Source organism: Cheilinus undulatus, linkage group 11 (assembly GCF_018320785.1).
Source record: "Cheilinus undulatus linkage group 11, ASM1832078v1, whole genome shotgun sequence".
In the NCBI taxonomy this organism is placed as follows: domain Eukaryota; kingdom Metazoa; phylum Chordata; class Actinopteri; order Labriformes; family Labridae; genus Cheilinus; species Cheilinus undulatus.
This window is the reverse complement of record NC_054875.1, coordinates 17,127,721-17,143,096: the sequence shown is the minus strand read 5'-3', so window position 1 is coordinate 17,143,096 and position 15,376 is coordinate 17,127,721. Positions and strand designations below refer to the sequence as shown.

The 15,376-nt window shown below is 40.9% G+C and overlaps 1 protein-coding gene across 1 annotated transcript in view; it reads right to left on the bottom strand.

The window, feature by feature from the left end:
- The window catches only part of si:dkey-11f4.7 (piezo-type mechanosensitive ion channel component 2), a 57,216-nt gene that overhangs the window by 27,030 nt on the left and 14,810 nt on the right, over positions 1-15,376 (bottom strand). Inside the window, exons 12-24 of the mRNA XM_041798405.1 lie at positions 13,439-13,615; positions 13,030-13,194; positions 8,037-8,237; positions 7,733-7,937; positions 7,280-7,381; positions 7,022-7,187; positions 5,973-6,216; positions 5,765-5,861; positions 5,388-5,547; positions 5,131-5,220; positions 3,287-3,372; positions 2,848-2,913; positions 2,514-2,626 (exon numbers count right to left, since the gene is read on the bottom strand). Of these exons, the coding sequence (XP_041654339.1) occupies positions 2,514-2,626; positions 2,848-2,913; positions 3,287-3,372; positions 5,131-5,220; positions 5,388-5,547; positions 5,765-5,861; positions 5,973-6,216; positions 7,022-7,187; positions 7,280-7,381; positions 7,733-7,937; positions 8,037-8,237; positions 13,030-13,194; positions 13,439-13,615 (1,872 nt within the window). The remainder of the gene's footprint in view (positions 1-2,513; positions 2,627-2,847; positions 2,914-3,286; positions 3,373-5,130; positions 5,221-5,387; positions 5,548-5,764; positions 5,862-5,972; positions 6,217-7,021; positions 7,188-7,279; positions 7,382-7,732; positions 7,938-8,036; positions 8,238-13,029; positions 13,195-13,438; positions 13,616-15,376) is intronic.

Genomic DNA, 15,376 nt, shown 5'->3' with positions numbered 1-15,376 from the left:
AATCGAAAGAGTTATCAATCCTACTGCAGTTCGCCTCAAACTCCCTGCAGCCTTAAAGGTCCACCCTACCTTCCACGTCTCTCTTCTCAAGCCTGTGTCTTCTAGCCCTCTGTGCCCTCCGGCCGACCCCCCACCACCCCCCCGGGTCATTGATAACCACCCTGCCTTTACTGTCTCACGGATTCTGGATGTACGCCGTCGCGGTCGTGGATTCCAGTATCTAGTGGATTGGGAAGGCTACGGACCTGAGGAGCGTTCCTGGATTTCCAGAAAACTCATCCTGGACCCTGGACTCTTACATGACTTCTATCGCAAGTTCCCCAACAAACCTGGAAGGGCACCTGGAGGTGCCCATTGAGAGGGGGGTCCTGTCACAGCTCTGGCTGCTTCCTGTCTGTCTCTGATTGTTTGTGTGCCACACCCTCCAACTGCTTGCAATCAAGCACCTTGCTGGATCACCTGGATGACTCAGCTGGATCCCATCAACTCATCTGCCTCAGTATAAGAAGCCTGGTTTCAGCTCCACTCGTCGCCAGATTATTACATCCACTCTGTGGTATTTATTATCGGCCCCTCTGTGCAAATTTAGTTCAGAGTTTCTACTGCTTGAATACTCCTTACCCGTGTTTCTAACAGCCTTTTTCTCTGTGCCCAGATTCTACAAATCCAGCCATCTAAACGACTCCTCCTGCAACACAGCTACGGAAAGCCAACAGGACCAGAATTCACCTGTCTCCTCTGATACCTAAACCAACCAGCCAGCCTACAACTGCAAACATTAAAACTCCTTCTAACTGCTCACCTCGTCTGTCTGCTTCTGGGTCCTACAACAAACTTCCTCACTTAACAGATGTAGTAGATAAATAGCTTTGTCCTGGGGAGGCAGCACCAAAAAGAGGGACAGTCTGAGACTAAACAAGCTCAACAGGCATGCCAGCTCCATGGCTGGCATGGAGCAGGACTCTGTGGTGGCAGTAGCAGAGAGACGTATACTGGACAAACCGATGGCTGTGATGGGCATTGGCACACTGCCATCACCACCCAGAGGAGCTATTCAGCAGCAGGCTGCTCTCACTGAGATGCTCCACAGGCAGACTGTGAGATCTTTCCTCCTTGGGCAATCAAAACAACATACTAAAGAGGAGTGCAAGGGACTGGGGAGGAAGCACCAACAACACATTCACAAGGAGACTAATACTGTGAAATCCCATTTCAGTAATAGTCATGACAATAACAAAAAGCACAACGCATATTTTAAGAATTCCGATTTGCTACCAAACTGTCAGTGAAGCAACCTTGCCTTAACCAACCTTTACTTTTAAGTACCCAGAGTCACAGTTTACCTCTACAGGGCCTGAATGTCCAGCACCCCACCACCAGAAACTTTCCAGGCACAGCAACAGGCTACTTGGGCCTTCTGCAACACAGCCGAGGCTCCAGGACCAAACAAGACTGAGGGATCAACAGGCAATTTCATAAGGCAGCTTTGGTCTTCAGGCTGCAATGCAGACTGGGACCTAAGCTACCATCTTGTCACCCACAGAGGTATACCTTTCCCTTCATCTGCTGTGCCATAATAAATGAAAAAAAAAGCTGCAGTTCAGGTACAATACACATCTAGTATCCAGCTCATATATCATCTGCCATTTGAAACAGCACTGGTATGGACCCAGTACTAGCTAGCTGTGCCTGAACTGACATTGCCCTGAGCACCTTAACCAGGGAATCATCCAACATCTCATCCCTTAGTTTTGCCAACAAGTGCCCCTTACACAGAGCTAAGGAAACATTAGGGCTGCCATAGTCTGGTCCAGTTGTGGCAGGGCTGCACAGCCAACTTTTATTGATCCTGCATAGCAAACAGCCATCTACTTGAGATGGAAAAAATTTAGCAGGTCTGCTGATTTTGACAACCCAGCCTGCTTTAATTCCAGCGTTGTGTCCAGACATATCCAAACCTGACGCCTCATCTTCATCTTCCTTTTCATCCTCAATACTTACATCAGAAAAAAAAGATCTACAAGGGGGAACAGGAGAGAGGTTCCTGGAACCACAACCAGGCTCAGCCCCCCTGAGGTGTATAACATGCTGGGATCTCGTGGGTGAGGCATCCTGCATATGCTTCATCCCAAAGACACAGCACCAGGCCTTCAATGAGCGTGCTGGGAAAATAAAATCGTTCATACATGAGGATTTTTTATCTTGCCACAGTAGCCTTATTTTTTACCCAGACACAATTATAATGTCCATCATCAATGGGAATCTGTGCCCCATAATGTAACATCTCACCAATTCTCACAGGAGGTCAGTTTTTCACAAGAGGGTAGAACACAAAGTACTCGCCAGTCTGCAGCACACCTGCTAACGCCTGCTAGCACCCAGCTATCTCTCCTTTTCAACTTATTTCCTGTTATTACGATCATGTGCTTATGTTCACTCAAAACACTGTATCACCACCTCACAGTGGGTTTGGTTGGCCAGAGTTTGTTCCAAAGGCCCATCAGAGCAATTACCTGGAAAGCAGATTTCTTCTTTTGTGGTTCCTTTTCTTCTCTCTTCTCTGGTGGTTCCTCCTCCTCTTCCTCACTGTCACTTTCAAAGAGGTGGTAGCCGCAGTTGTTTTCCACTGCATAAAAAAATAGCACTATCAGATTTGCATCACTGCTTACTGCTGAGCCTTTGAGGAGGGTATTTCACTCAAAGCTGTCCCAGCAGAGCAGCAGTGTGCCCAACAAAGATCTGGAATCATTGTTTTATTACATAACTTGGATTACATCTATCAGAAAGTTAATTTCCATTGCCATGCCTTATTTCTATGAAGTAGCTGTTAGTGTTGTTGAAACTAACCTCCTGGCTTAGACACCCAAGGCTTCCACCATTTTCCAGCATCATTTTTTGATTTTGCATCATCATCTGTCAAACAAAAATCTTAGAATATTTCCATTGTTCCCCTTGTGACTGTAAAGACTGAACAGTAAAAACACTTGCACAAGTATAGATATCTGTGACAAAATATTTCATAAAACTTGCAGAAATACCATAAATTGACATGAAATTTGAACAAATGTTTGATTTTGATCAAATACTTATGAAAGAAAGTAAGTATTTTCAGGTTAAGTAAAAGGTTTTTTTAGAGGAGATTTCTCTAGGCAGGAAAAATTCTTTGTTAGTGAATGACAAATATAACAAAAATACCATAAAAAAAAAACATGACCTATTTACACTTTCTTCTGATGCATTGCTTGCTTACCAACAGAAGTAATCGAACATTTATTAAAAATGTTACCCAGCGCCACCTGCTCCTGATCAATAGAAGCAACTGTTTTTTGTGCTGCAGGCCGGCCCTTCTGCTTAGATTTGATCTTCTCCATCCTACAGGGAAAGGGCGTAAGAGCAAGTTAACATTTCACTATTTTAAAGAGAATATAAGTGGGAAATTTATGTTAAATGTTGTTCACAGCCGAAAAGCTCAGCTGAAAAATGGTAATATACATACAGTCATGGACGAAAGTATTGGCACCCTTGGGATTTTTCCAGAAAATACACCATTTCTCCCAGATGTTGTTGCAATTACAAATGTTTTTGGTATACATATGTTCATTTCCTTCATGTGCATTGGAACAGCACAAGAAGGAGAATAAAAAAACAAAACTGACATAATTTTACACAAAACTCAAAAAAAGGGCTAGACAAAATTGTTGGCACCCCCAACTTAATATTTAGTTGCACACCCTTGGGAAAAAATAACTGAAACCAATCACTTCCTATAACCATCGACAAGCTTCTTACACTCTCAACTGGAATTTTGGACCACTCTTCTTTTGCAAACTGCTCAGGTCTCTCAGATTTGAAGGGTGCTTCTTACAACAGCAGTTTTAAGATCTCTCCATAGGTGTTCACTGGGATTTAGATCCGGACAGAACTCTCCAGCGCTTTGTCTCCAACCATTTCTTGGTGCTTTTTGAGGTATGTTTGGGGTCATTGTCCTGCTGGAACACCCATGACCTCTGATGCAGACCCAGCTTTCTGACACTAGGCCCTACAATGCAGCCCCAAAATTTTTTGATAGTCTCCAGATTTCATGATTCCTTGCACACAGCCAAGGCACCCGGTGCCAGAGGCAGCAAAACAACCCCAAAACATCCTTGAACCTCCACCATGTTTGACTGTAGCGACTGTGTTCTTTTCTTTGTAGGCCTCTTTCCATTTTCTGTAAACAGAAGAATAACCTGCTTTTCCAAAAAGCTCTACCTTAGTCTCATCTGTCAACAAAATGTTCTCCCAGAAGGATTGAGGCTTACTCAGGTACATTTTTGCAAACTCCAGTCTGGCTTTTTTACGTCTCTTTGTCAGCAGTGGGGTTCTCCTCGGTCTCCTGCCATAACGCTTCATCTCATACAGATTACGATGTATGGTCTGAGCTGACACTTTTGCACCCTGAGACAGGACAGTCTGAATTTGTGTGGAAGTTGACTGAGGATGTTTATCCACCATTCCAACTATCCTGTTTTGCATTCTTTTGTCAATTTTTCTCTTCCGTCCACGTCCAGGGAGATTAGCCACAGTTCCATGGGTTAAAACCTTCTTGATTATATTACGCACAGTGGACAAAGGAATTTCAAGATCTCTGGAGATAGTCTTGTAACCTTGAGATTGTTCATATTTTTCCACAATTTTGCTTCTTAAGCCCTCAGACAATTCTGGGCTCTTCTTTTTCTCCATGCTTGGTGTGACACACACAGGCACACAACACAAAGGTTGAGTCAACTTTTATACATTCTAACTGACTTCAGGTGTGATTTCTAGATTGCCAGCACCTGTTACTGCCACAGGTGAGTTTAAATGAGCATCACATGCTTGAAATAAAATGATTTACCAACAGTTTTAAAAATGTGCCAACAATTTTGTCCGGCCCATTTTTTTGAGTTTTGAGTAAAATTGTGTCAATTTTGTCTTTTTTCTTCAGATTTTTTGTGTTGTTCCAATGCACATGAAGGCAATAAACACATGTATACCAAAAACATTTGTAATTGCAACAATTTCTTGGAGAAATGGTGTGTTTTCTGGAAAAATTCCAGGGGTGCCAATACTTTCGTCCATATTGGCACTGAAGCAAATGATGTTTCTTACTGTTTCTTTAGAGTCTCCACAGATTTCTCTTCCATCTCCAGTCTTGCTGCTACCATCTTTTTCACTTTGGCTTCAAACAGTTCAGCACCCCTTAAAGTCAGAGAGAGGGTTGAAGAAAGTAGCATGACTTTTTGATGTAATTTGTTAAATGCAATGGTGAATTTTGTTCACGCTGTTTCTCTTCCTGTTTGATAGTCAGTGACATACTATGTCTGGGACCTAAACAAGAGGATGTAAAGAGTGTTTGCAGAGCAGACCTTGAGGCCAATATCTTAGAAGACTTGAGGTCAGCCACTACATAGAGGAAATAGTAGCTAAGGAAGACCCTCCTCTGTGCCAGGAGGACAGCGAAGCAGATTGCATCCCAGACAATGCCAGCCTCTCCCGCAGGTAGCTCACACTTATCGTCAGGCTCCGCTAAAACAAAAACAGATATGTTTTTCTTTGATACTAAATGCTTGAAATGCCTACTTGGGCTATCTAATGTTTTTATCAGTCTAAGATTATGCACTGATAGTGTTTTCAGGTTTCAAAATTGTAACTTTTTACTTTCATTCACACATGAATACATGAACAGTCTTAACAAAAAAAGTTACTGAGATTTACGAGAAGCGCATACAGCATAGATACTCACGGACATCGTAGCCTTTGATGGTGCAGAACATGCTGAAGGCCTGAATTAGCCAGCAGCCATTCTTCAGCAGGCTGCCCAGATAAGCACAAGACCCGAGCTGTCAAAAAACATACAAAAGGCAGAAGAATGCTATAACTTATGGAGAAGAAAAACAGCAAGCGTTACCCATTATTTTGTGCACAATTGCTGAGCTTCTTGTGGTACTCACAGACAGCAGGTTCTTCATGGTGATCACAAAGCAAGTGTACCCAATGAGCCAGTCCCAAAGTCTCAAAATGTATTTGACTGGCTGCATTAAGACACTGCCTCCAAACAACATGAAGTAGAAACAAGCCACCAGGTATCCCAGACAGAATATGTTGATGCGTGTAGTGCCTGTGATGAAGATGAGGCATAGCACCAGCCAAAAGAAATAGCTGAACACAAATACCTTCACCATGTCAAGGTAGCACCTGTGGGGCAGAGAGGGGGTATTTTACTGCTAACTGCATCTTCTCAGCACAAGGATTGCCTGACCTGGCAGTAGTAGGAATTCAGCTGTAAAAATCTGTTGTTTCATCTCCCATAATGTGTCAAAAATAAAAGCAACAGCGAACAGTTCTGGCACACTTAGGACCTCCTCACAGGAAGTCTAGCATGTTCGATTTTTGTATTGCCTTTTATTTTTGTCGGATGGCATCAGTGATGTTGACCAATAAGAGCACAAAACTCTCTATTCAGGAAGCATTCACAAATATGAACAAACTGATTGGCAAACTGAAAGAAGAGTGTTGACATTAGTGCTGTGAGATGGAACTATGTTAAAGTGTAATGGTTTGTCAAGTTCTTGCAACAACATCCCTGCCTTTGTGGTGCATGTAGAGGGATGCACACAACAGACTGAAACAGAGACAGACAGGGGAGATATAGGAGAAGCACTTCATCTACACAATACCAATGTTAGTGTACATACATACATACATACATACATGCATGTACATACAGGCTAGCATCCCTCAGCAGAGGGAAAGAGAGTGGAGAGTTGAATGAAGAAAAAAAATTCTTTTAGGGGACACTCTCTATCATCAACATAGAAAACCCCTGTACAGTATGGCTTTCATGTCTTGATCTGTTCGATTACATCCACTTTGATGAAGAGCAAAAATGCGTCAGCCACTCAAAGAAATGGAAGATCTGTAATCTTCTACTTTAAGGTTGAATCAGATATAATAATGAAGTAGAAATGTTTATAAAAAAGCAGAGGCTGTAAATTCTGACCTGCAGTGAAGAAAGTTCTCAACAGGTATGTATTGGTTGAAGGAACAAGGATCCAGACTACGGCTGATCTCAACATTGTCTCCTGCCAGCAGACGCACAGCCGCTCGGTTCTCCTCCTCAAACATCTGCCATTGCAGAGAAGCGCATAGCAACAGGAGGTGGTCATCTGCAGAGAGCCAGGGGTTGGGAGGTCAGAATCTTGCAGTGAGAAAAAGAAGTGCAGAGACATTATAGACAAGGGAATTAAAATGGACTTACAGAATATGAACAAAGGATCAGGTCTCATGGCAAAGTCTGGGAGGTAAAACCACTTGATGGTATTGGAGGTCAAAGGTTGAGCTGCAGTTCTCCAGGGGTAATCTGACAAGACATTTACATATTAACACAATATGACTGTGAGAATGAACAGAATCGCATTTTGGCAGGCAGTGACATTCATGATTTTGATGTAAACTGATTTCACCTTCATCTTTCAGGCATTACAAAGGGCATCATTCACTATTTTTGAAACTTAACAAACAACAGAATATGAAGAATATGTTGTGAATAAAGAAAAAATCATTAAGTGCCTGATATCGCATATTCAGTTTTTCAAAATGTGGAACTGTAATTTGGATACAAAAAATAATATGCATATTAATTATGTGTGTTTTTTTTTTAATTTATTTATTTAGAAGTATCAAGGTTTTTTTTTCTAAATTAAATCCATACCAACACAGAGAGCAGGAGGGATTCCAATGCAGAGAAGGTACTGCAGCACCATGAGTCCTGCAGTGAAGCAGCAGTATTTAGGCCATACCTCCCCAATAGCCTTTCTGCGCCGCCTGGACAGCACAGCCATTAATGCACAGGAATGGAGCAGAGCATAGAAATCCATCCTCTGACCAATCACGTTCACCGCCACAATTAAACTGATCTAAGAATAAAGTGTTGAAACCAAAACAATATCAGAGACATTTAAAGCTCAGAAACCCAGTAACTCATAAAAAATATACATTTGAACCCCTAAATGTACCTCCAGTCCAAACTTGTAGAAACAGTAGTTGATAAAGTATTTGATACAGGGCAGAATGCCATGGTCCAGGTGCTGCCTTGTGATACCCTGGAAGATTATGCTGAAGGGTGGGGGTTTGAGGTCATTGTGGAGACGAAAGTAGAGCTGGTGCCGCTGCACAGTTGCTTCAAAAACCAGAAGCCCCAACACCATGAGGTGGTTCTGTAACACAGAAGAAGGAACTGTGGGATAATTGGCAGACATCAAAACTAACTCTCTTGGATTATTCCTAAATTAAATATAAGGTTAACTGCTTGGGAATCTGTTTGGAATTTCTTATATCCTAAAAGTGATGGAAAAAAATCAGAACAGATTGGTTGTAATCAATGATAATGGTAAAAAAACAAAGTTGTACAGATGTACTGAAAGTAGAAGTGGACAAGATAAGTGTTTTTTTTTTCAGTGTCACTTGTGGTTCTGCCCCCTGCACATGAAATGAAAAACTTGGTTTTAAAAAAACAAAACCAACAAACATTTTGACATTTTAGATGAAGATGAAGATGAAGATGGGAAAAACTGCTGAAATATTGCATTAATTTTTCTTCTTCACACACTGTTCATTACTATTACAAACTTCATTTTTTTGGGTGAGGGTACCATCAAACCCTTGCTGAATGTTTCCATGGAGCAAGGCAGTGGAGCATATCATGTTGTAGCTCCAAATACTCAAATTCCTATGGATTGTGTTTCATTATTGTCATTGGTCACATTAAATCTAATGAGTGTGTCCTGTGTTTCACATTTCTCCATTCTGGTGACTGTAGGATTTATGCTCAGGCTTTCATGTTAGCAGTTGGACTGGTGTTTGGAAAAATAGGGAAAGTCTAAAGCAACTGCTGGGACCTTTTTTGATACCAATCTATTACTGCCAATCAGTAGTCAGCCCAGTAATGGTTGTTGAAATGGAACAAGAAGATGGTGAAAGATTACTTCCATCAGTGGCCAGAACATTGACAAATAAGGAAAAGTACTTTAAGTTGACAACCCAACCATTAATTGGGTGGTATCTCGCTAGAACATCCATTTTAATGAGACCTTACTTAGAGAAGGGAATCCTTAATTCTTTTGCCATAACATTCTATTTAACTTTTTTTTGACAGTGAGTTAAAGGTTGAGGTGAATGCTGTGGTTTAGGTAATCTTAAACAGCCCAAAGATCGAGGAGGAAGAGGCTAAGATGGGGATAAAAGAGAAAGAAACCAACAAATAACAAAAGTAACAACACAGTGAACGGGACAGGAGGGAGACCAATACATGTCAACACCCTACAGGTGGTTGAAACTCACTCTAAGAAACTTTGCACCTCAAAGTTTGAACTTCACTCCATTGACTTCAGCATCGTGGAAACTTTACTTCAAGATTTTGAACTTTCTAACTTTGACTGATACGGTAAAATGGTGGAGGTTTCTGGAGCGCTGAAGTCCCAGAACAAAGTCAACAAGAAACTGCCCACTCAAACCCGTCATCCCCCCTGCTGCCAAACGCATCAACCTGTACGCTCGAGTACTGTTCCCCTTCTCCTTCCTGTTCTTCAACGGGTTCTACTGGTCCATCTACCCGTGAAGGGCCACCTGATGGACACAAAACTCAAAAAGCATCATCAAAAAGGGAACATTACCCCAGTGATACTCAAATACTCAAACTTTACACTGATCATAACAAAAACCAAAACTTTACTCTGATAAAAAATATTCCAACTCTAGCCAAATTATTAAAAATATATTCAAACTTTACCCTGATTATAGCAAAAATATTCAAAATTCACCCTGATAATAAAAAAGTAATCAAACTTTACCCTGATAAAACGACATGTTCAGCATCTGGGCCTCCTCTTTATGCTTGCATGTGATCCTGATTGCAAAATTTGAGCTTCATGGAATCTTTGCTGCAGTTTCATCCAAAATTGGTGCTGTGCTTTAGACATGATCACTTTTACAGCTACCTCCATAAATTCTAGAGCCCCCTCAGATACCTCTCATAAATCCTTAAACTTTTGTTTCTGGACAGATGAATAAAGAAAAAAGCATGAAAAAAAGCAATGATGGCAGATACATCAAGCCAGCATAGGAAAAGGCTTCTATCTTGAAGATGCGCAAACTTGTGGTGTAAGAGGCCATGACACAGATAAAACAAGGACAGCTGATAATTTGGGATAAAGTGGAAACGAAAAGTTCTCCTAGCTGGATCTGAAAAACAATCATACACAGCAAGCACTATCGTTAAGGTCATCATAATGGTGTCCTGCCCTAGAATATTTGCCAGTGGTATGAAGAGGATCCTACCAACCTAACATGCAAAACACTTAAACAAATCTTTGTGGGCTGCAAAATCAGGTTTTCATGGGCACTGATGGTCTAATGTGTAGGTTGTGCCCCATGTACAGTAGCTTGGGTTCAAGTCCAGTCTGTGCCTCTTTTCCAGCATGTTATTATTGACTCTCTTGCCCCTGGTTCCTTCCCTATTTATTGTCCTCCTCTATAAATAAGGGCGAAAAAACACCAAAAAAACCTTAAAAAAACAACCTCATCAAAGGCCCGTACATCTGCTGGCACAGCCTGGTACAAGAGTATTGCATAAATGCACAAAACTAGACAGCAGAGCACCAACATCCTTCCTCCTCCCTCATCCATTGACAAAAGCATTTTTCGAGGAAGGTGAAAGGTAAGCTAGACCTACAAGTGCATCTCAAAAATTAAAAAGTAAATGGTTATTCCCCCTGTGATTAACTTCAGGAAGTCAAATTTCCACATATTCTAGATTCTTCTCAAACAAAGTAAAATATTCCAATACTTTTTTGTTTCAATCTTGATGATTACGGCTTACAGCTCTAAAAGGTCAAAATCCACTATCTCAAAATATTAGAATATCTTGGAAAAGTCCAGTTTGCAAAGGTTTCCTGGGCCTTTATTCTCTCATCCTGTTTTGGTACACATAACTACAAATATGGGAAAGACTGCTGACTTGACTTTAGACCACAGGAAACCATTGACACCCTCTACAAGGTGGGTAGGCCACCAAAGACCACTGCTGACAGGGTAGGCTGTTTTCTGAGCACTGTATCAAAGCATACTTATGGGAAGTTGACTAGAAGCCATGAAAGCAAAATTTCATAGCGCACAAGACTGAAAAAAAAAAGACTTTGAGATGTCTGTATAAGTAAATTTTTTTTGCGAGAACATACCATCAGTTGTACAGAGTACATAGGCTGCAAGAGTGTGACAATGCAGAAATGAATACTGATAGGGACAAATAAGTGAGACAATGTTAAACAGGAACTGTCTACCTCTGTAAGTTTCAGTTGTGATTAAATGTCATACGCATGGTTCAAGTCAGCAATTTAGTTAAAGGGGACATATTATGCAAAAATGACTTTTTCAGGCTTTTCAAACAAAAAATATGTGCCCCTGGCCTGTCCACTATCCCCTCAAATACCAGAAAAATACCCCTGATGTAATCAATGTCTCACCTGGGCTAATAAAGGAAAAACTGGGCCATTGCTCAGTGGTCCAAAGTTCTGATTTCAGATGAAAGTCAATGATGAAATGTCATCCTTAAATCAAGGTCCCAGAGTCTGGAGGACGATCAGAGAAGCCCAGAATCCGAGGTGCTAGAAGTCTAGTGGGAAATCTTCAAAGTCAGTGATGTTTGGGATGCCATGACATCTGCTGGTGCTGGTCCACTGTGCTTTATCAATTCCTGAGTCAACATTGCACTTCATGCTTCCATCTGCCAATAAGCTTTGTGGAGATAATGATTTTCTTTAACAGCAGGACTAGGCACCTGCCTACAGTGAAACCAAATACCACCAGAAACTGGTTTGCTGATCATGTCATTAATGTAACAAAGCCCATGAGTGTGTTTGCTCAGTAATCTCAAGCCCAATGATTTATACCTGATGTGCATCTTAATCAAATCACATGACTCACATCCTCCTAATTCAGTGGTCTATTTAACCTGCAAGATTTCTGGTCTCTTCCTCTGCTCTGTAATTGCCTGCTCTGCCCTGGATCCGCACTTCACTCTCACTTCAACCCACCTCCACCCCAGCATCCCCTTGTTTGCTCCAACCTGGGGATGTAAGAAGGTATCTCCTCACTCTTCAATTGTGCATGTAAGATAAATCTGTGAATAGTGATGAAGTCAGAACCTGATGCCAAACTATGCTATGCTGCCATAATAAAAGCTTGAATAAATTACAAATGTGAGATGACTGACTGAACTGAGCTTGATTGGCCAGCCAAGTGGCACAGAACAAAGTCTTGTAGTATTTAACCTTGTAATGATGAATCTAGATTAATGGAAGTTTCACATCTCGAATAAACACACAAGAAAAAATGAACTTTTTCATGATACTCTTATTTTTGAGATGCACCTGTATATGACCAGGAGCAGATTGTGGTCAACTTGGAGGGGCTTGCAATTGGGCCAAGACTTTGGCCATCTCCCAACAGACCTCAAACCAGATGCCAGGTAATGTCTTACTCGTTTCTGTGATAAGACTGGCATCTCCCTGGGAAGATATGGTGAAGGCCTAAAAGCTGAAATGTGAGTTACGCTAAGCTTGCAACTGATGCATAACAAGTAGGCTGAAGAGCAAAGGCCTTCCACCCAGCTAATACCTCACTAATGCTACTGAAAAGGGTAGTCACCGACTGTATGAGGAAAAAAAACCTCCTGGGCTTCCAAATGATATCAAAAGGAAAGGCCTTGGCCAATTGGATCTTTTGCCAAGCCAAATAGAAGTGTCATCACCAAAACACTAAGGAAGGAGGTTACCCACTGTTCATTTGGACAACCTGTTGAGTTTAAGCTGCAGCATTCCTGAGGTTAGAAGCTGAGGGATCACAAGTAGTCCTACTAGTCCTGAACAGATCTGAAATAATGGAATGCAAAAGCAATTTTGTGCAATGGTTGTGTATTAAAAGACATAAAAGATATGAAGTTTCATACCATACCCTGAGACATGGGAGGATCCTGCCCTCACATTTACGAACTGCTCCACACCAGTAGACAGGGTCCACAGGCTCGATATAGAGAATTGATCTACTGAAGAGTTCAATCATGTTCCCACTCAATTCAGTTCCATCATTCAACCCAGAGCTATTGGATGGTTCCAGGCCCTAAAAAAACAAAATGGTTGTGAAAAGAAATATGTGCTTATTAATTTCAACAGCAGATAGGATTTTAGTATGAAAGACAATGATCACCTATTGCCAAATGCATTTGATATTTTCTTCTTGATGGTCCTAGAAATCACCACAGGTTGGCTTGACTCCACAGAAATACAAGTCTGTTTTTGGCTTGCCAACGATGGTATGGAGTATAGTTCAATTTTTGCCAAAACATTAAATTATGGATACTCACTGCTGTGCAGTTGGAGGAATAATCCTGAGGTTTGATGACTTTAAGCTGGTAAAACATCTTGCACACCACCATGATGCAAGCCCACACAGCAGAGATGCTGGATGCCAGAGGTCTTAATCGTGGAAATGGGAGTGCAAAAACCCACAGAACCAGGAAGAGTAAGTTCATCAAGGATACCTGGTAAATTTAAATCAGAACTTTTTTGGTTTTCCTTAAGAACAGAAAGCACATATGATCTTAGAAAAAAAATCTAGTTATAACTATTCCATGTACTGAAAATGGCAATAAACAGGTTAGTAGTGCCCCCTCTCTTTAACTGACACAGAAACTATTGATAACTGGTATGTAGGTGCAGCGTCTGCTGAAATGCATTACCTCCATACAGTTTATTACTTTTTTCCTATTTATCCTAAAAATCCTGATCTGCATTAAATATTTTAACATGGAGTGAGGATAAGACAAACTGATAAAATTATAAGTTTTTACAGGATAATTTGATTTCAAAGTATTGTTGATTAGAGTTGATCATCAACAGTAAAACCACACAGAGTTCATAAGAAGGCAAATGAAAAAAAAGCTTTGGTAATCATCCCTACAAACATGGATCCATTCACACGAGAAGATTTAATCACTGAAATCAGCGGCTGAAGTAAAAACACAATTACTCAGTTTTGTTTATTAATTTAGACTACATCTCAATAAATGGCAGTTTCTTGCATAAGACCTTCACTGCCAACATATCAAACCATCTCAATGTGAAATAAATTAAAACCTTTTGACATCACTTTTCAATGACGACTTTCCTGAATGTTTGAGCATTGAGGTTTGACATATGAACCCACTGAGAGGTTCATAATCAGTATCTGAAGTTATGTCAGTGCAATGATATGAACTGAAAGATTCCTACTTTGGTAAATTTTCCCTCTCTAGCCTGGTTTCTCTTCCCCACATCTCTCTTTTACATCCTCACTGGAAGGAGACAAATACACTGTAGCCTCTTTGATTTGACCACTTTATGGAGTTAGACTTAGAACCTTACTTTGAAAATTTCTTCCTTGGGTTTGGAATTTTGTGTTTCTACCTTGATTTTATTGAAGTAGACTTTGAATTTAGCTTTAATCTTTTAAATTGTGCATTTAGGGTCAGTGTTTCATGGTCCAAAGTAACAAGTCATAAATCGACTTAGCAGATTTGGACCTGATGTGCAATGCAATATACATAAGTGCAGGGTTACAGAGTCACCCCTAAAGATGGGCAGATGAACATAATTTGTCACCTCGTGAGAGAGTTGGCACAGCATCAGGAGTTGGTGATGGCCAGTTTCTGTAATCAACTTAACTCCCCAGTATACGTGATTGTTAAGGAGTCATTACACACAGGCACATAAGAACCATCAAGGAATTGTTCATACAAAACAGAGATTTAGAGACTTGTATTGATGTCCGAAAATGGATGGACTGGTACAGTCTTTCATTGCTACCTGTGTATCCCATCCTGAATGACAAAACAGCTTGGACTAAACATTGCTGGCCAATCTGAAACCGGTCCTGCTGACTGCAAGTTTGCCATTACCATGGTGGACTATAACTCAAAGTGGCCAGAAGTGTGTTTTGCTGCTACAGTGATCAACTTGAGGTCAGTGTTTAGCTTTAAAGGGAACCCCTTGGCTGGGGTGACAGATAATGGTCTACAGCTACACCATTATCCGTCACCACAGAACAGGAGGAGCCAGAGAAAGAGAAAACAACCTGCTTGGATAAAAGACTATGCTACTTGAAAGTGTTTAAGGAACATCAGGCAAAAACAGCTCTGCTTTTCATTACATGCAAAGTTACACTAAGGTTATCAAGAATAAAAAGATACATAACCTCAGGTTATTATTACAGGAGATGTTTGTTGGGAAAACCTTTTCATATTTCTGACTTTGTTTTGTGGCAG